Source organism: Abramis brama, assembly GCF_963993115.1.
Source record: "Abramis brama genome assembly, chromosome: 16".
Lineage (NCBI taxonomy): Eukaryota > Metazoa > Chordata > Actinopteri > Cypriniformes > Leuciscidae > Abramis > Abramis brama.
The window spans coordinates 17273935-17299830 of NC_139978.1; the positions used below are offsets into that span (position 1 = coordinate 17273935).

General features: G+C 41.9%; 1 protein-coding gene and 1 long non-coding RNA gene across 3 annotated transcripts in view; one reads left to right on the forward strand and one right to left on the reverse strand.

Moving 5' to 3' along the window:
• The window catches only part of LOC311066515, a 54731-nt gene that overhangs the window by 14175 nt on the left and 14660 nt on the right, over positions 1-25896 (reverse strand). Inside the window, exons 2-3 of the long non-coding RNA XR_014603095.1 lie at positions 6161-6178; positions 6008-6044 (exon numbers count right to left, since the gene is read on the reverse strand). This is a non-coding gene — a long non-coding RNA (uncharacterized lncRNA). The remainder of the gene's footprint in view (positions 1-6007; positions 6045-6160; positions 6179-25896) is intronic.
• LOC311098460 (uncharacterized protein) lies at positions 17580-25046 on the forward strand. 2 transcript variants are annotated; one of them, XM_084138660.1, is made up of 3 exons: positions 17583-17820; positions 18362-24196; positions 24405-25046. In XM_084138660.1, exons 2-3 carry the CDS (start codon positions 18578-18580, stop codon positions 24594-24596), a joined length of 5811 nt encoding a protein of 1936 aa, XP_083994786.1. In that variant the 5' UTR covers positions 17583-17820; positions 18362-18577; the 3' UTR covers positions 24597-25046. The 2 variants fall into 2 exon arrangements, with proteins under 2 accessions (XP_083994785.1, XP_083994786.1); XM_084138659.1 differs by having other exon boundaries at positions 17580-24196.

Consider the following 25896-nt stretch of genomic DNA (forward strand, 5'->3'; position numbering starts at 1 on the left):
CAGAGCTAAAAAGGGTGTTGTTTTACACAACCATTGAGGAATTTCAACCAAAGTATGTTACAAACTTTACATGAAGACCCTAAAGAATCATACCAACTTGTGGAAAATGGGCATCCGATGACCCCTTTAATTTCGATTTATCGGATCAATTAAATTTGCAACTTGGATGGAAACAATCATGGACATGAATGATACCTCAAATAGCACAGCTTGATGAGGATATGTGTGCTTTTACAATCAGATTTGTGAAAAAAATCCATATAGGGATGAGGAATATCGTAAAGTACTGGCATGTTGGTTCTTTTCACTTAGGCCAGTAAGCAACCACCCAAAACACCCAGCAGCCACCTAGAATATTCACAGCAACCTATAGCATCAAGCTCCACATGCCTTTTCTTTTCATTTCCAACCATTGTGCCACACGAGAGTACAGTTGTTTGATATTTCCACAGGCTATTTTTGAGTTCACAGTCAAGGAAAAAAGAGGTTTGAGACGGTTTGTCTTCCTAGCAGGAACTTGGCACAAAACACGAAGGAGAGAAGATTGACAGCCTTTAGATAGGAAAATCCCATATTCATCAAAGAGCTCACATTAAAATGCTCTACTGCACCCTATAACTCTGCAGGGATCAGGAGATATCTGGGAGTACAGAAGGGAAAAATAAGGACACCGCGTTAACATTTGGGAAACGGATGATCTGCCGCATATAAAAATGCAGCAGGCAGGGAAGTAAATCTTCCGAGATTATCAAGCTACGATCCGCTGAATGTATCATAAATATTTATGCGGTTACAGACATATTATCTCGCTGCATTAAAACAAGAGGGCATCATTCACGGATCTCATACCTCTGCACATTCTCCCCTAGCTGAATAAAATAACTCATCCCGTGCGATTTTTTTACACCGCTCTGTCAGTTTACTTGCGATGAATTAGGTGGAGATCCACAATGGGAAAAGATATAGATTTAAGTTCAAGGATGGAGGAAAAAAGATAGGAGAGCTTGCCAGGATTCTGTGGGAGGATGAAAGAGGGAGCAGGAGAGAGAGAGAGAGAGAGGGTCATCTAGGGGGTTTGAGGGCCATAAATAAGGCTAATGAAATGACGTGCTTTAGATGGCTGAGGCCCAGGCCTTTAGCCTGATTTACTCTGATTGTGTCCCAGCTTGCAGCAGACCCATCTATCCACCTCTCTCTCTTTCCTCCTCTTTTTCTTTCACCCACCCCCACCCCAGACACACATCCTATTCCAGGGTACTAATATCATGTTGCTCGCATATATCTAGCACCCACAACCATGAGAAGAGGGCGTAAGAGCCAGGGGTGTAAATTAGTGCAATAATTGTGCTTCATTACTATAATTAAGCTTTATTTTGGGCAATTTGTATACTTAAGCACTATTGAAACTTCACGTTTGTACTTTTACTCAATTACATTTCTAAGGTAAAAATTATACTTTTTACTCCTTATAATAGACTCTTTTAACATTTCCAGCATTGGAACTTTCAGGTTAACTATATAACAGGGTATGTATATATATATATATATATATATATATATATATATATATATATATATATTGAAAGATGGATTACAGCAGACAGAAAAGAAAAAGCAGCTCTACCAACAGCATAATTCAATTATATATATATATATAAAAAAAAAGTTAGCTAGATTTAAGATAAGACGTAAATGCGTCATCGCAGTCTGTGAAAAGGATCTATTTGTGGCCAGCAAACCTCCAAGAATGCCACAGAATGACAGAATTAGGGGCCATTCACATAGAACATGTTTTTGCTTTTACCTAAAGTAATGCATTTTCATTTTTATCAAACCCATCACTGAAGATGAACTTGACTGAGTGTGAACAGTCTATAAAATCTATATTGAAGTATCAATTATAATATCAGCTGCGGGTGAATTTAATGTTTAACGATTTCAGTTAACAGGTTTCAGTTTAACGTTTGGTGTGGAATTAAATGTGGAATCGTATTACCTATCACAGTTACGTTTTTGGCTAGACACTTTGGCCCGGTTTCACAGACAGGGCTTATACTAGGCCTGAGTTCAATTAAGGCATTTAAGTAGCTTTGCTTTCATATACGTACGTGCCCTAGAAAAAAAACATTACTGGTGTGCATCTTGAGACAAAACAATGGTTAGTCAGTGCAAGTTGCTTTCAGTTAAAACCGCTCAAACATGCATTTTAGCCTAAGACTAGCCTAAGACTAGCTTAAGCTTTGTCTGTGAAACCGGGGGTTTGGCTCTACGTATTATTCCTAATTATTTCCTGTGTCTCCTGTTCATGGGAAGGTTTTTCATCTTCTCTGTCTAATACGTGCCAGCTTAAAATCTCAGTCGGGCTGCAGAAACCCAGGAGGATTTCTCTAAAGCGACGACACACACTGGATTTATGTGTAATACTGGCACATTCGGAGCTCTTTGGATTTGATGTGTGTGAGTGTCTGTGCAGCGACATTATTCATCACAGGGCTTGTGTTTCATCCATTTGTAAGAATCTTTCTGCCTCTCTCTCGTTTTCTCATAAACACATATCCAGAGCTAAGATGGATGTCTTAACATCACTTTGAGATATAGAGCTTCTATTTCAATTGTTATGTCTTTATCGGCTCTGCTCCTCTGTGCTCTATGTGTGAGTGTGTTGTCAGAAGATATTAATAACAGGCCCTCGGGCTGCTTGACAAAGACTCACATGAGTTATAATTACCAGTCTTATCGAGGGATGTAACAGGAGAATCAGTTCAAACTCACGCCAGTTGTTCCTCTCCACTTGTATTAAACCTCTGCTTAGTGGGTTCTTGCAAATCAGTGATGCATATGTTTTTTGTTTTTTTTGGGGGATTTGGAACAGTGTATGACATTTATTTAGATTTTGTCTTTTGGGCAGAAACACAGGTACGTGTCGTGAGAAAGTGAGAATGTGATCATGACAAGGCTTGAACTTGGATCACTCACATGAGCACCATGGCTCATCAACACGCAAAACTCTTTCCAGAGTTTGGTATTAGCTAATAATGCGATTATTTGATAACAAGGTTTTGAGCCATTCAGAAGTCAAATAATATTGCCTTTGAATTCCTGAATGTAAATTGTGGAAACAAATAGGATATCTGAAAGTAAATTCAAATATAAATTGTAAGGATTTACAATTAAAGTTGCGATGAAATAGAAGTAAGTAACAACAGATGTTTTCTTCTGTATTTTGACGTACATCTGAGTGAAACGAAAAAGAAAAAAAAAGTATGGCAAGGAATTGGTTCTTGTTATTGATTGGATGGAGGCACATCAGAATGCAAACTTGCAGTTAATTAAAAGAAAGGGGTGGAGTTTAAGCGGACTAAATGACTGTGTCTCAATTCAAAGACTGCGCTCTCAGCCGTACTTGTCACCTGAGCACATATCTTTGAGGATGTCTCATTTCAGAAAAATAACCATTATAAAAGTGATTTATTCTCTGTGATCGTAAATTATTGTAGTTTCTTTCTTTGGAATGTAATGGTTAATTTTCTGAAATAAGGCAGCCTCAATCAAGCAAGTGGCCGACAAATGTGAACTCTGGAGGATACAGCCTTCGAAATGAGACACAGCAAATGATCGGAGAAGTCTTGCATGCTTCACCAAAGTCTGTCTTTTCACAAACATCACTGTCAAATCAACAGATTCAATTTTTATACAAATATTTATTTTAAAAACTGGGTTTGATGATGATTGTTTTGATTATATCAGTGGATAAACACGCATGTAATTATTTATGTTGTGTTGCTTGTGACATCCCGTTGTTTCTGGCTAATTCAATTACAATTGCAATTAATGAATTGAAATAATATGCTGTTGGTCTTCCGCGTGCTGCCAAAGCAGCGCCGACCCGTCGAGGCATGGAGCTGAAGGTATCCTGTGGTATCTGGCACAGATCTATCTGTGGTTAGCAGCAGATCCATAAAGTCTTGTAGGTCACGAGGTGGAGCCGCTGTGGATTGAACTTGTTGTTCCAGCACATCCCACAGATGCTCAGATGGATTGAGCAATGAGTGCAGTGTGGCAGGGTATATTATCCTGCTGAAAGAGGCCATTTCCACCAGGGAACACCATTGTCATGAAGGGGCGTACCTGATCTGCAACAATGTTTTGGTACTCGGCACGTGTCAAATTTACATCCACATGAATGGCTGAACACAGGGTTTCCCAGCAGAACATTGACCAAAGCATCACACTCCCTTCACCCGCTTGTTGTCGTCTCACAGTGCTGGTGCCATCACTTTCCCAGGTAAATGGCGCACAAGTACAGTGCTGTCCATGTAATGTTAAAGAAAACGGGACTCATCGGACCAGGCAACCTTCTTCCACTGCTCCAAGGTCCAGTTCTGATGCTTGCATGTCCATTGTAGGTGCTTTCGACGGTGGACAGGGGTCATCATAGGCACTCTGATTGGTCTGTAACTACACAGCTCTTCTGTCAGCTTTTAAGTGATTATCACAGATGACAATATTTCAAAAAGTTTGGCTAACTGCTTTCCTTGGCCTCTCACTTAGGTACTTGACAACCTGCATTTCCAATAATGGTCAGCGTTGGTTGAAGCCAGCTCCATTTGACTTAGCTCATGCTGTGGGTAATTATACAGCAGAAAATGAAGTGTATGAAGTGGCGTTCAGGTTATTCAAAGAGCCGTGAGCTGGCAGACAGATGAAAGAGGTAGAAGGCGAGAAGAGGAGAAAAATAGAACACCTCAAACTGCTTTCAAAGGATCTCCATCTGTAAAAGAAGCGAATGGCAGGGACTCATGTGTGGGAGGTCTGGAGAGAAAAAGTGGGACGGAGAGAGAAAGAGATCAGAAAAATAAAGAGATATCTCTTGGATGGGTAACTGTTCATTTTTACGCCTTTCTTCTCCTTCTTCTTCTTCTTCTTCTCCACCACAGAGCGTCATCCTTCTTTCTCTGAGGGTGGGCTGTTTTTCTCTCAATGTGAGTGTTGTATGAGTCAGTGCAGTGGGCCCACGCATTTCCCTCATGCAGGACAAAGGACAAGAAAAGAAAGAAGAGCAGGCTCAAGAGGTTTATATGCTCTACTGTTGCTAGACAGATATACCTTGAACAAACTCTGAACCAGCACCAGTAACATTTAATCCCTCTACACCAGGGTTCACCAATCTCGGTCCTGGAGGGCCGCTGTCCTGCAGAGTTTAGCTCCAACCCCAATTAAACACACCTGAACCAGCCAATCAAGGTCTCATAGGCATACTAGAAACTTTCAAACAGGTGTGTTGGAGCTAAACTCTGCAGAGACAGCGGCCCTCCAGGACCGAGATTGGTTAACCCTGCTCTACACTCCCATGAGCACCATGACACCGTGTGACGTGTACACCCCTACTGTGGTGGTGCCATGGTACATATGAAGGTATCAGATGGTTATACTAGGGATGTTGAAACTGAAATTGCAGGGACATATTATAAACCTTAGACCATAAAAGTAGATTAGCCTACCTCACATGCACTCTTAAAATAGCCTCTTAATTGCCATTTATGGTTCCTTAAAGAAGAGCCATGTAATCTTTCCATTGCACAAAAGGGTTTTGGATGAAAAGGGTTCTTTAGATTACTAAAATGTTCTTCACACTAAAACAATTTTTTAAAATGATTTTAAGAATTTTTCACTAAAAGGTTCTTTGGAGAACCCAAAATGGTTCTATGGCATCGCTGCAAAAACCTTTTGGAACCTTTTAAGAGGGTGGGCTCATTGGAAAAACATGCCTCCACCTACATTTTTGCAAAACTGATAACAAAAACATAACTATACATACATTTAAATGCAGATTATTGATTAATAAAGACTTATTTTCATGTGATTCTTTGCACAATACTATGTTATGACTTTAAAAGGCTTTTACCATAGTGCATGGTTTGTAAAATATTACAGTTGGACATTTGCGTCATAACCAGCTCCATATGTATGGCTTTTTGTGATGTAGTAAACTTGCTTGGTAGCTCACCTGGTAAAGCATTCCACTTGTGATGTGGGTACAAGTCCTGTGAAACACAAGTCATGATAAAAGAACTCAAAGACTTGTAGTTGCTCGGATCTTTATTCTGCCCATTTCTCCTGCATCCAACAGGTTGAGTAGGAGAACTGATTGTTTGCTTACCATTTCATCCACCCAGACCTAGAAAACATTAGTGGAAAGATAAAAAAAAAGAATTCAACGTCATATTTTAACATCCTACCCATAGCATTTCCAATAATGGTCAGCATTAGTCAGATTTGAAGAAGCAAGTTGAACTGGCATGGTTTCTTTAGTAAATGTGTTTTTATCTTATATTAACACTATCAGTTTAGGGTAAGTGGTGTGTTATTTTCAAATCGATAGAGCACTAAGCTTTTAACGCCGTTCACCGGACATTTGATTTCTGAACTGCCATGATGCATACAACAACCAACATAATAAAACATTGCCAGATGAAAATTGAATGCTCTTTTGATGGCATTCACTGGACATTTCACTTTGAAAGTGCAGAGAAGTGCACAAGAAGCAACGTAATATAATTTTGTAGAAATGTTGCAACCAAGTATCCTGAACAAAACGGGGCATTGACCCCTAAGATCTGATTTGCCAGGATTAGGCCTTATTTCAATTAGGACATTTAAGTAGCTTTTATAAATGTGCCTTAGAAAAAAACATTACTGGTGTGCATCTTGAGACAAAACGATGCCACCGACATATTTTAAGATATGCCAGTGCAAGTTTTCAGCTAAAACAGTTTAAACATGCATTTTAGTCTGGGACTAGACTGAAGGCTTGTCTGTGAAACCGGGGGAAAGTCATGAAAGCATACTCTCTTTAAAGTCCGCGTGAACCGGAAGTTGCAAACGACTTTTCTCCAGTGTTGTGACGTATTTCCCAGTGAAAAGGAATATTGAACAGAGGGCAGGGTTTTACTCTAGCGCTCCTCCTCTCCATCTCTCGCTCATAACAGACTAACGGTTTGAGGGGAGTGGTTAAGCGTTTCCCAACCCAAGTCCTCAAACCTACGTCATCAGGGAAGGTCCTCCAATGCAGAGGGGAGGGGCATTTTCAGATTTTGATTAAAGATTACGAAGCCAAAAAATTTTTTTGTGTGGATTGACTTGCATGGATGAATTGTTCACCACAAAACGATCAATTTAGGCAAACAAAGTAAATATGGTCAATTTTGATTTCATGTGGACTTTAAGGACACTTAACCCTTTCCCCATCAGCGTTTAAAAAAAAAAATTGCCATGCAGTCACCACCAGCTTTTTTAATCATTTTCACAAAACTTTCATGGCCCTCAGAATACTTTGTTGTATGAATATCTGAATATGCATTATATTAAATTATTTTAAAACAAAGAACAGACCAAATCACAATATCTGCAAGTAGATTTTTTTAAAATACATACTTTTAAAGTACACTACTTTCAATACAAATAACGGAATGTACTAGTTACATAATTTTGTCTGAGTGTTTCAATGGTCTAGGTGGGCAGCTCAAGGTTTCGAAACAGAGCAATTATGGAAAAATGTCTTTCATTAGAGCAATTACAGCCGTCTTTTCTTCCGTTGAGTGTGTGAAGGCATCCGCTCTAGTCTAGATATAGAGTCTCAAGGTTATCTGCAGTTAACTGTGTATTTTTCTTTCTGTCAGTGCTCTCTTTACGCTGGTATCTGTGGTGATAGATGATACAGCCGATAGAGCGGCTGGTGTGTCTCAGCAGAAATACTCCCCTCCCCCCTCGACAGGCAATGCGGTTAACGGCGGAATAAGCAAAGCTGCTCCGAAAAGTGCTGAAATATCAATATATAAGTTGCCTTCATTGAGCCCCAGATGCAGAAAAGGAAAAGAAAGAGAGAGAAACCGAGACCAAGAGAGGCTCAATTAGCTCATAGACCTAATAGGCCATAATGTGTGACAGTGTGAGTGATTCATAAATATGGATGAGAGTGAGTGTGTGTGCATATGTGTGGGGGAGGCTGTGTGTATCCTGAGCCAAGTCCTCTCAGAGTGTGAAACCTAATGAGTGCATGTGTTGTAATCTTTGACACATGATAAAAACTTTCAATGCCGCCACGGTGCTTTTTTGTGATAGAAAATCAGTAATGGAGAGTGTAGAAGAGCTAGAACTGATAGGTCACTGTTAGAAGGCTGTAATGCGATCACAGGAATTCCTGCGCTCAAGGCAGAGCCAAGTATTGTACAGTCTCAGGCTGATAGAATACACTTTTGTCCTCTACAGATACACTGAGTCATCTTGATCTCACTGGGGAGGAGGGTGAGAGAGAGAAGGAAATGGAGAAAGACATGTTTGTCTTTGATGAATGTATATTGAATACTTCACCACCATAAATCTTGGCAGATTCTCTCATCCGCCCCAACTAAATACTTTGCCACAGGGGTTTTTCCATGCCATTGCGTTCAGTATGAAGGCCACACCTGTTTACCTTTTGCCTATATTCCACATGCACTATGTAAACCTGTGTAATATATTGCAACATATATTCCCCAAGTATGCAAACACTCTGCCCTGATGAACATATTTAATGTAACAAACTACAGTACTCAAGGGCATGGAGGTAACTCTCACATGTCTGCCTCATTAAACCAGATGTGTTCTTATTTGGTAACTTGAACTAAACTACACTACCATTCAAAAGCTTGGGGTTAGTAAGACTTTTTGAAAGAAGTCACTTGTGCTTCCTAACACTGCTAAAAAAACTAGCATTGCTGGTCACTAGCATAAGGTAAGTTTTGCATGCTAGGACCAGTATGGGATGCTGGTTGCTGGTTTGCTCACCAGCATGGGAAGCAGGAGTGCTGTTGGACCAGAGCACTACCCTTACAAAAAAGAAGTATACTTCAAGTTAATTTTATGAAGTATACTTAAGTAATGTTCAAGTATATTTTTAAGTATACTTTATGTAGTAAGTATACTAATATCAATGTGTACTTGTAGTAAACTTGTAAGTGTACTATTTCAATACTGCTTGGGACTAAATTGGCCAACTTTAGTATATAAAAGTATACGATTAAGTGTACTATAAGTGTAACAGTAGTAAACTTTAAGTACACAACTAGGTTTCTCATTTGCAATGCATCTGTACTACAAGTGAACTTATAAGTAAACTAGTAGTTTACTATTTTAATACAAGTAGTAATTTTTTTAGTTTATGAAAGTACACACTAAAGTGTCCTCTCAGTAAACTACTAGTTTAGTAGTCTATACTGCAAGTATACTTGTACGTTTTCTTTAAATGAACATAACATTACTTATAGTTTACTATTTATGTATTATTTTTGCACTTGCAGTATACTACTATGTTCAAATGTAGATATTATTTTATACTTGGAAAATACCTTTAAGTGTACTTTAATTTTAAAAAACATTTTATTCATTTTATAAATTAATTAATGAGCAACTGCAGGAGGATAAATAATGGTAATAGAGGGTACAAGAGGCAGGAACTGAGGGCTGTGTTGTGTTATGATATATGATATATGTACTGTTATGATGTAGGATTTTGGGATTGAAATGTGTTTTACTTTTATTTTCATTTGATATGTTGTATGTGTCATGTCTTGATGTGGCAGCAGTTTCCCTAATCTAAAACAAATTTCTCCTAAGGGAGACAATAAATGCTACCTTGACCTTGACCTTGAACTTATTGCATCCTTTTTTATCAACACTTGAATGTCAGTAAGTTTCATAAAAAAAGGCAACATTTTAAACAAAAAAGTTGAGAAAATCACATTTTTGTCAAAGACTATGCCTTGATCAGATTCAGAATGATGATCAAAACACAGGTGGAGTAGATCGAGTTTATCAACACCCCCAAAGCCTCACAGTCGTTTTCTCTTCATGGGTTCGACATTTCATTTGGTAACATTAAGCAGTTTTGATTTACATGCTGTTTAATGTTTGATGATCACGTTATTTTACATTAGTGTGAGCAATCTTCTATCACTTGTTTCAGCTTCTTCTTCTCCTGTGTTTTGATCCAGAGATTCTGTACTAGAAGATGTGTCATAGCGCCCCCTACCGTATACCAGTGAAAACATGGATAGCTGGAAAATTCAGTCAATGGTACCCTGGAAATCCAGAGTTCTGGACAAGTTGAATTTGCTCAGCGAGTTTACTCTGGCGTCGAGTAATGATGCTCATTAAATATGCCCTTGTATCCGAGCTGCACCAATCACATGGGGTTATCTGATATAGGCGTGCCAGAGGCGAGCTAAACAGATGACGACTGTGATGAGCGCTGTGATGTCAAAGTCATTAATAAACATTGCAAGATGGCTATGGATGAACATCAGTTGTTTGAAACGGCTTTGGCCGCTACAGTTAACGAGTTAGACTTGGCTTTTTATCTAAAAGAGGAACAGAAGACAGCGCTCAAATCCTTCCTTTGCAAGAAGGGCGTTTTTGCTGAGGAAAGAGTAAAGTAGAATTAAAGTAAATTCCTATGTACATGTTCAGAATTAGAAACATATCTGTTTTATATCAATATTCTAATCAATATTTTCAAACAATGTAAGTTTCATAAAACTGTATATGAAAAATTATGTAAAAAAATAATATTTAATTGGCTACTCGGTACAACTACAAGCCAAGTATACTTTGAATACTTAATTATACTTTTAAGTATATCTCGATCAAAAGATTAATTACAAGTACAGGCCAAATATACTTGGACTTTTCTCTCAGTATAAGTCAAGTACACTTAAGTGTAATTTTAAGTATATTTCTGAGAAGTACATAAAGAATATTTCTGAGAAGTAAATAAAATGTAGACTGAAAGTATACTTCCTCATTTTTAGTTTAAAAGAAGTATACTAATAGAACACTTGAATAAACTTATTTTTCGTAAGGGTAGCTCAGGTCCCTTTCGAAGTGGAACTTCAACACTGCATCTTGGATTGATGCTATTGGGAACGCCAGTAGCGTGACTAGTGTCTGAAGCACTTGTGACAAACACGCCCATTTTATTGACCAACGACAGTCCGTGACGTCACTAGCAGAGCGGCCATGAGTATTAGATGGCACCTGTAATGCACGTCATCAACTTTTTTGTCCTCACAAGCCGTTTGTTTGTATGCGCGTGTAAGATAAACATAAAACGTTGGAGGCACTCATACGCTGCATTTGCGGTAAGCTCTGTTCTTGCTTTATTCTCTCCCAAGGAATGAGAACTGGGCCAACCCGCCAAATGCGGGTGGATTTTAGCAGTGGCGTGTAACACAGTCACACCTACTTGCCACTTTGGTGGGTTGAATTTTATATATATTATATAAATATTTAAATTGTAGTCTTTTAAAAAGGCTTCTGATATAATAAACTAACTGCAACATAGTGTTGTCAAAAATATAGATTATTTGATACATATCGATCCTGAAATATTTAAAACGCTTCCAATACTCATTTTCCGCAGAATAGATGCACGATACCAGCTGCGCTTTCTCGCTCTCTCTCATCTCTTCGACAACAAATTGACACACAAACCCGCCTCCCCTCACTCACTCATTTCATTTGCTCCGGATGAATATTGTTGGTGTTACAGGGCTTGAATTTCGCAGTGGGATTGCTCGTATTAATAATTTTAGTCTATTTCCACAGATTTTGTGCTCACACCCAAAGTGTACACACATAAAGCCATCTCTATTTTTCGAAAGATATTTTTCGCAGCTTATTGTGCTTAAACAGTCAAATACACACAAAATAATGTCAAATCGTTGGTCTTGGTGAGTATTCACATAAACACAGTCAGTTATGTTTTAAGTGAAAGTAAACAGTTAAACAAGAAAACGCATGTGTAATAGTATAATGAATCCGTGTGTCAGGTTTTAAAGGGATAGTTCACCCAAAAATGAAAATTAGCCCATGATTTACTCACCCTCAAGTCATCCTAGGTGCATATGACATTCTTCTTTCAGATGAAAACAATCGGAGTTATATTTAAAAATGTCCTGGCTCTTCCAAGCTTTATAATGGCAGTGAATGGCCGTTTCCTCTTTGAAGTCAACCAAAATTATTATACGCCTGTTTAACTGAAGCTAATTTGGGTGGGTTTCTCCCATCCCCATACAAGGTCACTTTTCTGTCTTTTACGGCCCTGACGAGAACGTCGGTCTCCTAGGCTGTGAACCGCTCCTAGCGTGCGCCTGGCAAATCCGCCGTTATAATAGCAATCCGCCATGGAACAAGCACGCCTGCTCTTAAAGGGAATGTGAGATGTCACTCTGATTGGTTTATTTCACGTTACGCCCAAACCACACCTATGAATAATGAAGCTACTTCAGACCAACCCATTTTAGATTTGCGTCGGGCGCAAGAGTCATTTACCCCGCAGGTATAATAGCAACAGAGATCTGCCCACAAAGTTACTTGCGTTTCACGTTTGATACTTGCGTTTCAGATCGTTAAAATAGGGCCCACGTCTGTCAGTTAACAGACCAATCACGACATTGATGTGGGAGTCCCCAATATATACCGCTGCCAGTGGTCCTTACTTCATTCTCAATCTCTTCCCCGTGAAGATCACATTGGATGCTGGAGGATCATCAGAGGAGGATGATGACGATGCAATCCTCCCACCGAATCCCTCCCGGTCAAGCAGACCGTTAAGCGAAGGGTCCCTCTCCTCAGCTCAGGTGGAGCTTGACCTACTTGAAATGTGCCGGAGGGCAGCGGCAAACTCTCCGTTGACTGGCCGTCACAGCAGGCAGGCCCGGGTACGGAGAGAGATCTTTATGACAGTAAGAGACTTCCGTCACGTGCCACATCCGTTAAACAGCTCATTCCAGCGGTCCCCACATGCATTTTAGAAAAATTAAATGCTTCTGGGTCAAGCCCTTTTCACAAAGGATTCCTGTAAAAGGGTTTTCTAGGCTGGATCTTAATAACATGGAGGAGTTAGGCATGTCAAATCCCCCTCCTGTTGAGCGGTTAGTCATCTCAACCCTAACCGCAGGGAGGCATTTTCCTCTGCCTCAGCCTCACTGCCAGGACGCAGCACTGAGTGCTTAGCAGTCTCTGTATTTCAGAAGATCTATCATTCTTCTGCCCTGGCATTGAGGTTGCCATCTCTCTCCACAGCAAATTGATGCTGGGACACCAAACCCAGCACTCTAGGAAGAGATCTGCGTTATTGCAGATCTCAACCTGTGAACTTCCAGGGACCAGCGAGCCCAGAGCTGTGGTCGCGGCATGGGCCTGGCGGTGGTGGGCGAGCGAGCCCCAGATCTTTTCAGCCTCAGCAGGCTGAGCCACAGTCTAAGCTAACTCAGCCGAGAGGAAAACCTTACTTTGCAGCGGCTGCAGCTAGACACCGGACAGCATACCCTCAAGGAGGGAATTCTGTCCCATTCTGGATTTGTGGAACCTCAACAAACACCTCAGAAAGTACAAATTCAAAATGCTCTCATTCAAGGTTCTCTGTCATTTTGTTTGTCCTAAAGACCGGTGTACCTTAAAGATGCACAATTTTACATTTTCATTTCTACCTGGAACACAGAAAATATCTCAGGTTTGCCTATCAGGGCGAAGCCTACGTGTTTTTGACAGTCCCTATCAGGCTTTCATTTGCCCCGAGTGTTCAGCAAATGTGTCGAAGCAGCTCTGACACTGCTGAGAATAGCGGGTCTCAGGGTCATCTTATTTGGATGATCTGCTCCTTTGTGCTCTGTCGCAGCAGCAGGTAGAGATAGATACAAAATTGCTCATCTAATTTGGAGAGTTTAGGCTTCAACACAAACGAGACAAAAAGCTGCTCGGTACCTGCACAGCAGATAATCTACCTGGGTCTCAGACTGAACTCAGACCTGTATCAAGCATCGAAGGAGGAGGAGCGCATCAGGTCATTTTGCGGCTGCCTATCCCTTTTTCAGAAATGAAACAGAGTCCCAATCGGACTGTGTTTACGTCTTCTGGGGCTAATGGCCTTGACAGTTTCTGTCATTCCACTGGGACTGTTGCGAATGAGAGTTTCTGCACTGGACGGTGGCGCAGCGCTTGTGTCCAAAACGTTACCTCAACCGCAAAGTGATAGTGACATAACTCTGCATGCGCGCTCTCCGTCATTGAAGGGATCGCTCTTTTCTCGAGTCAGGGACTCTGCTGGGAGCAGTGTGTGAAGTTAGGATAGCAAAAGGGAAATGGCACGTCTTGCTACAGATCGCACACTTAAACTTCCTGGAACTGTTAACAATGTTTCTGGCATTGAAACTTTTGTGCAGTTCCTAAGGAACCACCACATTTCGTTAATGATCATCAGATCAGACCAGACAACACAACAACGTTCAGCATTCATAAATTGCCAGGGAAGCATACGCTTGATTTGAGCAAGGGTGCGTGCACAGACACATTATTCCTTTTCTCTGTCTGGCTGTGAATGTTATGCTTTTTTGTAGAAGTTTTAGACAAGGGCAGATCCGTATGCAGGTTTATTAGAGGTGCACGGCATCTGAACTCGGTTTCAAAGCCACTGATTCCATCGTGGGATCTGTCTGTGGTCCTTAATGCATCTCATTCCCCTTTTGAGTTTATAGAGAGTACTGATTAAAAAGCTCCTTTCGCTAAAGGTTGCTTTATTATTAGCTCTTTTGATTGTTAGCTCTCTCGACTGGGACTGTTGCGAATGAGAGTTTCTGCACTGGATGGTGGTGCAGTGCTTGTGTCCAAAACGCTACCTCAACCGCGAAGTGATAGTGACATAACTCTGCATGCGCGCTCTTCATACTTTATCGGTTCATAACTCCTGTATGCAGTTCACCATGGATTACCCGAGGGTGACTCTCAAAACTAATCCAGCGTTTGTGCCTAAAGTGAGCGAGTCAGCTCTCGTCTGTAAACAGGTGGATTTACTGTTTATGCCCTGTCCATGCATTGCGTCACTATGTGGACAGAACAAAAGCACTAAGGAAGAGTAATCAGTTATTTGTTTCATGGGCTGATTCTCATAAGGGTAAAGCTATTTCACATAAGCACTTGTCCTACTGGGTAGGCGAAGCTATTATATTAGGTTATAATAACATGGGTCTCTGTCCTCCAGAAGGGCTAAGGGCTCATTCTACCAGAGGTATGGCTACATCATGGGCACTGTTTAAGGGCATTTTGGTTCAGGACATTTGTGCGGCAGCAAGTTGGGCTTTCTCCTCACACTTTTTTGTTTGTCTTCTGGTTTGTATTTCGACAGCATGAAGGTAAGATCTTATGGACTTATGAATGAACTGCTTGTTTTAAAATCTTCGAGGTCTGCTGACATTATGACATTTGCTTCAAACATTACAATGCTCATGATAACTTTAGTTAACTCTACAATAAGTAAATAACTAACAATAACTAAAGATGGCTGCGCACTTGTTTTTCTGGTGCATATAGTCTATAAGACTGTGAAGTTCCTCCAGTAAAGGTTTCCAGCCCTAAGAGATTTAGGAGCATCTGAATAAGGCAAAGAAGAATACGAAGCGACTCTTCTCATCCCTGTCCACGCCTGCTCTTCCTGCATAATGTGCCTTAGCAAATGCGCACACACACTTCTCTGTTTTTCCCTTCATTTATTCTATCTCTTTCCCTTTAATAATTGCTGGCCAGTCTAGTGTACATAAGATGGCTATTCTCCTGTGTTTCCTCAGAGGGGTTATAGGTCAGCAGCAAAACACATAGACACACACATAGAGAGACACACACCAACACACACGGGGGTAGAGGTCAGCAGTGATTAACACAGTGAAAGGGACCTTTCCCTTAGAAACAGCTCTCTCAGTATCAATCATAGTCAGACCCTATTCAACCTTAATAATGGCAGAATAGATTAATGAGTGTCTCTCAGACAGCACACACACACACACACACACACACACACACACACACACACACACACACACACACACACACACACAATCGAGGAGACAGTGTTTATGTTTGACATATGAGCATGTGTTCTTTTGCTTAAGTCTGTTGTTTAAGATGTGCTCATATGACCACCATATGCAGCACACAAGTTATAGGGATAGTTCACCCAAAAATGAAAATTCTCTCATTTATTCACCCTCATGTTGTTTCAGATGAGTTCCTGTGTGAATTTATTCCTTCAATGTAAAAGAAAAGGTGAGGAATATTCTGACTAATCATAAAAATATAATTCATTTAAATGAAGACTGGTGCTGTAAAGTTTCAGATTGACACAAGTCTTCTGAAGTTATATGGAAGCTTTGTGAGAGGAACCGACTAAAATTCAGTGAGCTGTTAACTGCTCTAACTGGATCAGTGAGTGAGTGACTTGAACTCAACAACCAGATCAGGCTGATTTATGAACAAATCATTCAGATCAATTTTTTAATCATTAAAACTGATTTGAACGAATAATTCACAGATTTATCAGTCATCGCTACTACTCTTACATTGCTTGAACACGCTAAGAATAACTAGGGCAAATGTCAATTTTTATAAAGTGAATTACAACTTAAAATTTGGTCTATCTCATGCAAAGTTCTCATTTGACTTAAATACTTGTAATACAGTCCAAAAATTGTATGGACCACTTTTATAGTGTCTTTTTGACATTTTGGAGCTTGACATTCCCAGCCCACATTTACTTTCATTATATTGCAAATAATTTCAAGGATATTCCTAATTTATATGAATGATGGACACCTCTGCTAGCACTCTCCAGTGATGCATATATTGTGTGTGTGTATGTTTCACAGAAGAAAGAAACTCATACAGGTTTGGAACAACTTGAAGGCGAGTAAATTATGAGTATTTTCATTTTATTCTGATCAAAATTAGCTTATTTGACCACCATAAGTAGGCCTACATAAAACTTCACACTTCAGCACATAAAAGTCACACGTTTAAAATAGTATTTTTCTGTAGTAGATTGTTGAAATGAAGATTGTTGAAGATCATTAATTGTGTACAAGATTGAAGACCCCACCCATCCTCTCACCTCCCCCATCTCTGCTCTCTTTCTATACGTGTCATCAGACGCTTTCCGGAGCGGCTATTACTCAAGCGGATTATCACCCACGTGTCTGCTCACACACACACACACACACACCACACACACACACGCACACACACACACAGATTCATGTGGCCCCTACCCTATGCATTCAGCACACATACTTTCCAGGACAGTAAAACATAGTAATGAGGATGTCAGTGGCTTGGATACCACATAGGAGGGGAAGTTCTCGCGACCTTGCGCAACGTTCCCTAAAAGTTCTCTAAAGGTGACGCAAATCCCAAACCTTTACAGAACATTAGAGACGTTCCTAAAACATCCTCTTTTTTTGTTTATGAAAGTGCTGCAGTTCAACGTTCCCAATATGACTTTAGTGGGACGTTCCATATTGGTTATTCTATGGTCACACATACAGCAACGTTACAAAGAGGACATTTGGGACGTTAACAGAACGTTCCCATACGGTTCCCTGTTAGTCAGATGGGGACGTTTCATTAGGGACTGCGCTGCAACATATCCTCCTGACCCATTTCGGTACCACAGCAAGATCTGTTGGACTATTTTAATATTTGATTTAACTTGTAAAAAAGGCTTCAGTTTGCCGTCAAACCTAACCTCTCTTTATAATTTCTCCCTCTGTATTTGAGACACACACGGCACCTTACCTGAGCCAATCAGCGTCCAGAAACCTAGAGCATGTGACCTCCCCCGCCCTCACAGAGACAGTATTACAATGCAGCGGGACTCGGAGATTGACGCTGAAGTTACATCGGTATAAACTGTTTACATACCGCATTTCGGACGAAGTGTTGTGCGTGAATGCAAAAGTAAGTTTGTAATCCTTGATTATACACTGGATGAGTACTGCATTCGCTCTGGGAAACAAGTTATTGTGCCCGTGATGTAACGTTATATCATAGATGTGTGTGTGTGTTCCCCTCGTGTATTCATGCCACTCTAGATCGTATGTTTGTATACATAACTTTATTATTATCCGGACTAGAGTTATACTTTCTTTATTGTTACATGTTATGTTATTGTTTGAAGCAGAGTTTGCTGTATATTTTCTATATTTAACGGGAGAACTGTTGTGGAAAATTCGCTGCGCGCATGCGCACTCATAATTCAGTCAGAGCAGCGCTATACCATCTTCACAGCATAATAAGGTGTCAGATTACATCTGTGTTGAATATAATATAGGAGTTACAGCCTATCTTACATTTGCTTTCAGTTTGTTCTTATAATAATGTGCATGTTTAATTATTAATGTTAAAATATCATACTACATTACTGCTCATGTTTAATTGTTGTAATTTATCATTGTTATTATTATGTATATTCATGTTTATTTTACTGTTTATTTTATAGAAAAACCACACAAACACAACCATACAAGCCAGTCTGTTGAGTGGTGACAATAAATGGGTTATTCCCAGAAAAGTGCATCTTCGTTTGGTCTCTAATCGGACAGTCTTTGGTGGGTCAGCACCCTGAGCTGGCAACTTGTTGTATCAGTGCTACCAAGCAGAAGCATTTTTTCATGGTCCTTCGAGCCGGATTTTGGACTTACCAAAGAGATAGAAGATGTCACTATATGAAGAGGATGAGCCAACTGTGCGAGTCAGGAGGAGGACTGTCCTTCCCGCACGTTACGATGAGTACGATCTCACTGGCTTCACCCTCTCTAAGCCTGTTCCAGAACCCATGTCACCACTCACTCATCCAGTCAGACTGGCAGAGAAAGGCGCAACTGGATTTACTCCAGTGCTATCAGGTTATGAAGATGATAATCTGTCACAGTGGTCCGATGATGAGCGCAAATCTGCATCAGACATCATACGGGAAGAGAATAAGGATCTCCGCAAAGTCCTACAAAGGATACAGCAGGAAAGGGACACAGTTCAGAGCAAAAATGACCAATATGCAAAGGAGCTTCGTCAGCTCAAGCAGCAAATGAGGCAGCTACAAATTCAGATGGAGCATCAACTTCCTGGAAGTCAGCCACTTTCGCCTGACACCCCTACGAGGCAGTATGGCTCCAGTTCTCCTGTGCCTGCACCACGTGTCAGCCCACAGGCACGTTCCGAGGAAACTAGCTTCAGACCTGTACCAGCTCCGCGCATAAAATCGCAAAAGGAGCATCAGACCGAGGACAAGTTTCAAAGTTCTCCACACCACCCAACTCCAGCATCTGCTTACAATAGAGAACCGAGCTCTTCTTACCACTATATGCCACAAGGGGTTCAGAGATTAGAGGCACATTACTCCCACAGACAAGAACACTCAAATTCTCCATTTTGGGTCTCTCAAGACACTACAAGACATCCACAAATGCCATGCCGGTCACTTTCTCCATCACCTCCCCCTGAACGAGAACTGATGTATAGAGGTCCAACCCCCACAATTCCTGACTTTATACATCCTAACCCAAGAGAGTTCTCACGACTGAAAATTGCTCTGGAAAATATCCTCCCAGCTAGTGCAACAGAAAGGTTCAAATTCCAGATACTGATGGATCATCTGAAATTAGAGGAGGCTCTGCTAATTGCTGACTCGTACTGCCATTCGCAACACCCTTACACAAGGACGATGGCTGCTTTAGATCAGCAGTATGGTCAGCCACATCAACTAGCTCTACAACGGATTGCAGAGTTAATGGATGGCGCGAATATAGCTAGTGGAGACCAGAAGGCCTTTAGACTTTTCGCTCTCAAGGTCCGTTCCCTGGTTGGCATGCTGGAACAATTAGGCAAGAAGGGAACTTTTGAATTACAGTGTGGGTCTCATGTGTCTCGGCTGCTTGGGAAGCTTCCACATGACCTCAGATCAGGGTTTCGGAGGTTTGCACATCCACATCATGTGCCCATCCCTACACTTCTGGATTTTGCAGAATGGCTGGAGTTTGAAATCCAAGTTCAAGAGGACACTACAAGGTTTGCAAGTAATCAACGTAGAGGGCCCTTACCACGAACAAGAGAGACTTTCAGAGACTCTAAGCCAGCCGCTAAAAGCACCACAATCTTACTGAACACAGAGAAGGAGAATTCTGAGTCTATGCCATCTGCTTCATCACTTAAGACTTCTCTAAGACCCTACTGCACCTACTGTGACAACAGTAAGCACTCCCTCAACAACTGCACCAACTTCAAGCTTCTTACTAAAGACCAGAAACGAAGCTGGGTCAAAGACAACAACAGATGTTGGCGCTGTGGTAGAACTCATAAGTCAGCAGAATGTAACCTAAAAATGCGATGCAAACAGTGCAACAGTCGACACCTTATGGCTCTGCATGATATCAGTGCTTGGAAGCCAGAGAATCCAAAGCCTGTTCACGATGAAACTGCTGATACCAACACCTGTCTGCTTAACACTATGAATGAGATTCTCCTGATTCATAAACCGCCCACCAGCCGGAAAGTTCTTCTGAAAATCACAAAAGTTATTCTCAGAAATGGAAAACGGAGAATGGATGCATACGCAATCCAGGATGATGGATCTGAGAGAACTATCCTCCTCCACAATGCAGCTCAGCAGTTGGGCCTCAAAGGTCAGCCTGAAGACCTACCCCTTCGAACAGTCAGGCAGGAGTTTCAAGTTCTCAGAGGTGCAGCCGTCTCATTTACAATCTCCCCAATGGCTCAGCCCACCAAACGGTATCGCATCAAAGGTGCCTTTACTGCTCAACAGCTAAGTTTAGCAGAGCACTCACATCCTGTGAATAATCTGAGAAAGAGATATCAACACCTTAAAGGGCTTCCACTATATGATTTTGACGCAGTCTGTCCCGTGCTGCTCATTGGTTCTGATTATCCCCATCTGATCACTCCTGTAGAACCAGTAAGACTAGGCCCTCCAGGGGGACCAGCGGCTATAAAGACACGTCTTGGCTGGACATTACAGGGCCCAGTCCAACACTTTCGGCAGGAGATGACTGAACAGCACTGTCTCTTCACTTCGGTTTCGTTCCCAGAATCAGATCTCTACAAGCAAGTGGAGAAATTATGGCAGATGGACATACTGCCCTGGCGCAACGAAAAGATTTGCATCAGATCCAGACTGGACCAGGAGGCAGTGGACCTCTTGGAAAGGAAGACAATCAGGGTTGAGGTGGATGGTATCAAACGTTACGCAACCCCTCTCTTGCGTGTCAAGAACATGCCTGAACTCAGGGCACCCAAAGAGGCAGTCTTATCACAGCTGAGGGCAACCGAAAAGAGACTGGCAAAGAATCCAGAGCAAGCAGCCGCTTATACTGCTGAGATTTCAAAACTGGAACAAGCAGGCTATGTTAGTAAATTGCCACAGAATGCTGAGCCAGATCCTTCCAGCTCCTGGTACATCCCGCATCACATGGTGCACCACAATGGGAAAAACAGGATAGTTTTCAACTGCTCGTTCCAATATCACGGACAAAACTTGAATGAGCTTCTGCTGCCAGGACCAGTGTTGGGACCATCTCTACTTGCCGTGCTGCTCAGATTTAGGGAACATTCAGTAGCAGTCAGCAGCGACATCAAGGGGATGTTCCACCAAATTCGACTACTTCCAGAAGACAAACCACTCTTGCGTTTCCTCTGGAGAGATCTGGATATACAGGAACAACCCAGTGTGTACGAATGGCAAGTCCTCCCATTCGGCACTACCTGCAGCCCCTGCTGTGCCGTATTTGCACTCCAGAAACACGTCCTTGATCATAGCCCGCCTGGAGATGATGTCTGCAATTCGGTGCTGAAATCCTTTTATGTAGACAACTGCCTACAAAGTTTCACATCAGCAGAAGAAGCAAAGTGTTTCGTTGACAAAATAAGGAACCTGCTGGCAGATGGAGGCTTCGAGCTGAGGCAGTGGTCCAGCAATGCCCCTTTAACTATAAGTCACCTGCCTCACAATGCAATTTCGGACAGTGCAGAACTCTGGATTTCACAAGGCCAAACAGACACCCATGAGTCGACATTGGGGCTCCTCTGGAACCATCAGTCTGACACAATCTCCTACAAATACCGTGCCAAAGACAGTAGTGAGACTACCATGCGTAACATATATAGAATCCTAGCCAGCCAGTACGACCCGTTGGGTTACCTCATCCCCTACACCACACGCGCCAAAATCCTCGTTCAACGATTGTGGGACAAAAAACGGGATTGGGATGATCCACACTTGCCCACAGATCTGCTACAAACCTGGACCGAATGGGAGGAGGAGCTACCAGCCCTACAGAATATCGTTCTTCCTCGGTGTTACAGTAGCCCCACCAAAGACACAAAAACGAGCCTAAGAGATATACATGTTTTCTGTGATGCCTCCGAACGTGCCTATGGCTCTGTGGCATATCTTAGAACAGAGGATCAATATGGGCAAACAGAGGTAGCTTTCTTAACAGCAAGATCACGTGTAGCACCAAAGAAACAACAATCTGTTCCCCGACTGGAACTGTGCGCTGCACTGACAGGAGCTCAACTTGCCAAAGTACTCAACAATGAGTTAAACCTGCCCATACGCCAAACGATCTTGTGGACCGATTCCACTACGGTCCTCACATGGTTACAATCGGACTCCTGCCGATTCAAAGTATTTGTTGGGACTCGGGTGGCAGAAATTCAGGACCTTACAGAACAACACAGCTGGCGATATGTACCCTCCGCCAACAATCCGGCTGATGACATCACTCGGGGAATGAGTCTGCACGAGATTGGCCCGGACAAACGCTGGTGCCAAGGACCGCCTTTCTTAAAAGATCCAGCCAACCTGTGGCCTGTTTGCCCCAGTCCAGTTGAAATAGATGATAATGAACTTCGCAAGATTGGGTCCAGTACTCTGGTTTGCTTCACCTCCTCTGAATTTAGTCAGTTTAAGTCTTTCGAGGAGCTAATCGAGTCCACAGCTCTTCAAGAGGCCAAAAATGGTGAGGCCACAGCCAATGACTACAGAAGTGCCGAGATCCGTGTTTTGCAGCAAGCACAGCAAGAATGCTTTTCATCAGACTTAGAACAACTAAGGACAGGTAAACCACTTTCACGGAACAGTCGACTAGTCGCACTGGCCCCAGAACTTGATGGAGAAACCAAATTAATCAGAGTTGGCGGACGTTTACGGCATAGTCCCTACCTTGAACCTGACAACATGCACCCTATAGTACTGGATCCAAAGCACCCCATCACGAAACTTATCATCCAAAGTTATGACTCCAAACTTTGTCATCCAGGTCCTGAGAGGGTGTTCGCTGAACTCCGCCGTAAATATTGGGTTCTACGGGGTAGAGAGGCCATCAAGCATCTGCAGCGAGAGTGTGTGCAGTGCCAAAAATGGAGGAAAAAACCAGAGGTACCTAAAATGGCGGACCTCCCGCCAGCAAGACTACGTCTGTTCAAGCCCACCTTTTACTCCACTGGTGTGGACTGCTTTGGCCCCTATACCGTTAAAGTAGGTCGACGCAGTGAGAAAAAATGGGGAATAATATTCAAATGCCTCACCACCAGAGCAGTATACATCGACATCCTCCATAGTCTGGAAGCAGACTCCTTCCTTATGGCTCTCAGACGATTTACGGCTAGACGGGGGAAACCCCATGAGCTCTTGTCAGATCAAGGCACAAACTTCAGAGGAGGTGAAAGGGAGCTAAAGGAAGCTTTTACATCTCTTGCTCCAGATCTGCAGAGACATCTGGCTAAACAACAAATTGAATTCCATTTCAACCCTCCTAGCTCACCCCACTTTGGAGGTTGTTGGGAGCGAGAAATTCGCTCCTTGAAAAACGCCCTGATGGTGACTCTAGGAACTCAATCAGTGACTTTTGAGGTCCTTCAAACTGTGTTGGTGGAAATTGAAGGAATCTTGAACTCCAAACCACTGGGATATACATCATCTGATGTTTCTGATCCTGACCCCATTACCCCAAATTGTCTCCTAATGGGGCGGCCAGATGCTTCACTCCCCTTGACAGTATATCCCCAGTCTGAGCTGATCAGCCGACGGCGATGGCGTCACAGCCAGATCCTTGCGGACCAATTCTGGAGACATTACCTCAAATCCTACCTCCCGGGTCTTCAGAACCGCCAAAAGTGGCGAAAGGACACTCCAGACATCCAGGTTGGCACTACAGTGTTGATTATCGACCCTCAACTACCCAGAGCTCTCTGGCCTGTGGGGAAGGTGTCAGAAGTATTCCCTGGAGCTGACACCAGAGTGAGGACAGCCAAGGTTCAGGTGGGAGAAAAAACATACACTCGACCAGTTGCACGACTTATACAATTACCTGCTATTCCTGATTAAAGTAATTGTAACTGACAGTAGATTAAAAAGCCTTTTGAATGTGTACATATTTCCTTATGGAAATATGGGGGCGGCTGTAAAAAAGGCTTCAGTTTGCCGTCAAACCTAACCTCTCTTTATAATTTCTCCCTCTGTATTTGAGACACACACGGCACCTTACCTGAGCCAATCAGCGTCCAGAAACCTAGAGCATGTGACCTCCCCCGCCCTCACAGAGACAGTATTACAATGCAGCGGGACTCGGAGATTGACGCTGAAGTTACATCGGTATAAACTGTTTACATACCGCATTTCGGACGAAGTGTTGTGCGTGAATGCAAAAGTAAGTTTGTAATCCTTGATTATACACTGGATGAGTACTGCATTCGCTCTGGGAAACAAGTTATTGTGCCCGTGATGTAACGTTATATCATAGATGTGTGTGTGTGTTCCCCTCGTGTATTCATGCCACTCTAGATCGTATGTTTGTATACATAACTTTATTATTATCCGGACTAGAGTTATACTTTCTTTATTGTTACATGTTATGTTATTGTTTGAAGCAGAGTTTGCTGTATATTTTCTATATTTAACGGGAGAACTGTTGTGGAAAATTCGCTGCGCGCATGCGCACTCATAATTCAGTCAGAGCAGCGCTATACCATCTTCACAGCATAATAAGGTGTCAGATTACATCTGTGTTGAATATAATATAGGAGTTACAGCCTATCTTACATTTGCTTTCAGTTTGTTCTTATAATAATGTGCATGTTTAATTATTAATGTTAAAATATCATACTACATTACTGCTCATGTTTAATTGTTGTAATTTATCATTAGGGGCCAAGCACCGAAGGTGCGTAGGCACCTATTGTATCTGTTCCCGTTCTTATTATTATTATTCTTCCTTCTTCCAACTGGGAGTCTATGGCAGCCCATAGAACCGAATGCGGGAAAGTTGTTTTGGTTTGACATTCTGATAGAGGACAGTCCCAACATTAAATACACCAATTTTGGTGTGTCTAAGTCATTCCCTCTAGCGCCACCACCTGTCCAAAGTTTCACTTTTATTTTGCTAATAACTTTTGAACCGTAAGGCCAATCAACACAATTATTTTTCTCTCTGATTCCTGAGCTCATGCCAATTCGATTGCACCCTATGACATCATTTCTGTCATAACAATATGGCCGCCATTTTGAATTTATCTAAAAAGCTACTTTTTCGAACTCGTCCTAGACGGTTTGTCCGATTTGCACGAAAATTGAACCAGATCATCTACAGACCATGCTGACAAAAAGTTATGGAATTCAAGTTGATTCGCTTAACAGTTTTCGATAAACCCACGAATACATTTTACGTAGCGCTTGCGAAAACAGATGTAAGGCCGTATCTCCGCAACGCTTTATCGGATTCAGACCAAACTTGGTACATGTCATCACAAGCATGACCTGAGGCTACATGCTGTGTTTCGGCGCAGCGCCACCTACTGGTCCGGAGATATGAAAAATGGCTATTTTTGCTTATAACTTCTGAACAGTTTGTCCAAAAATCATAAAATTGGTCTCGTTAGATTCAGGGTAACATGCCGAGTCGACTGATATCCAATATTACCATATCGGCCATTTTGACTGTCGGCCATTTTGAATTTTGTGCT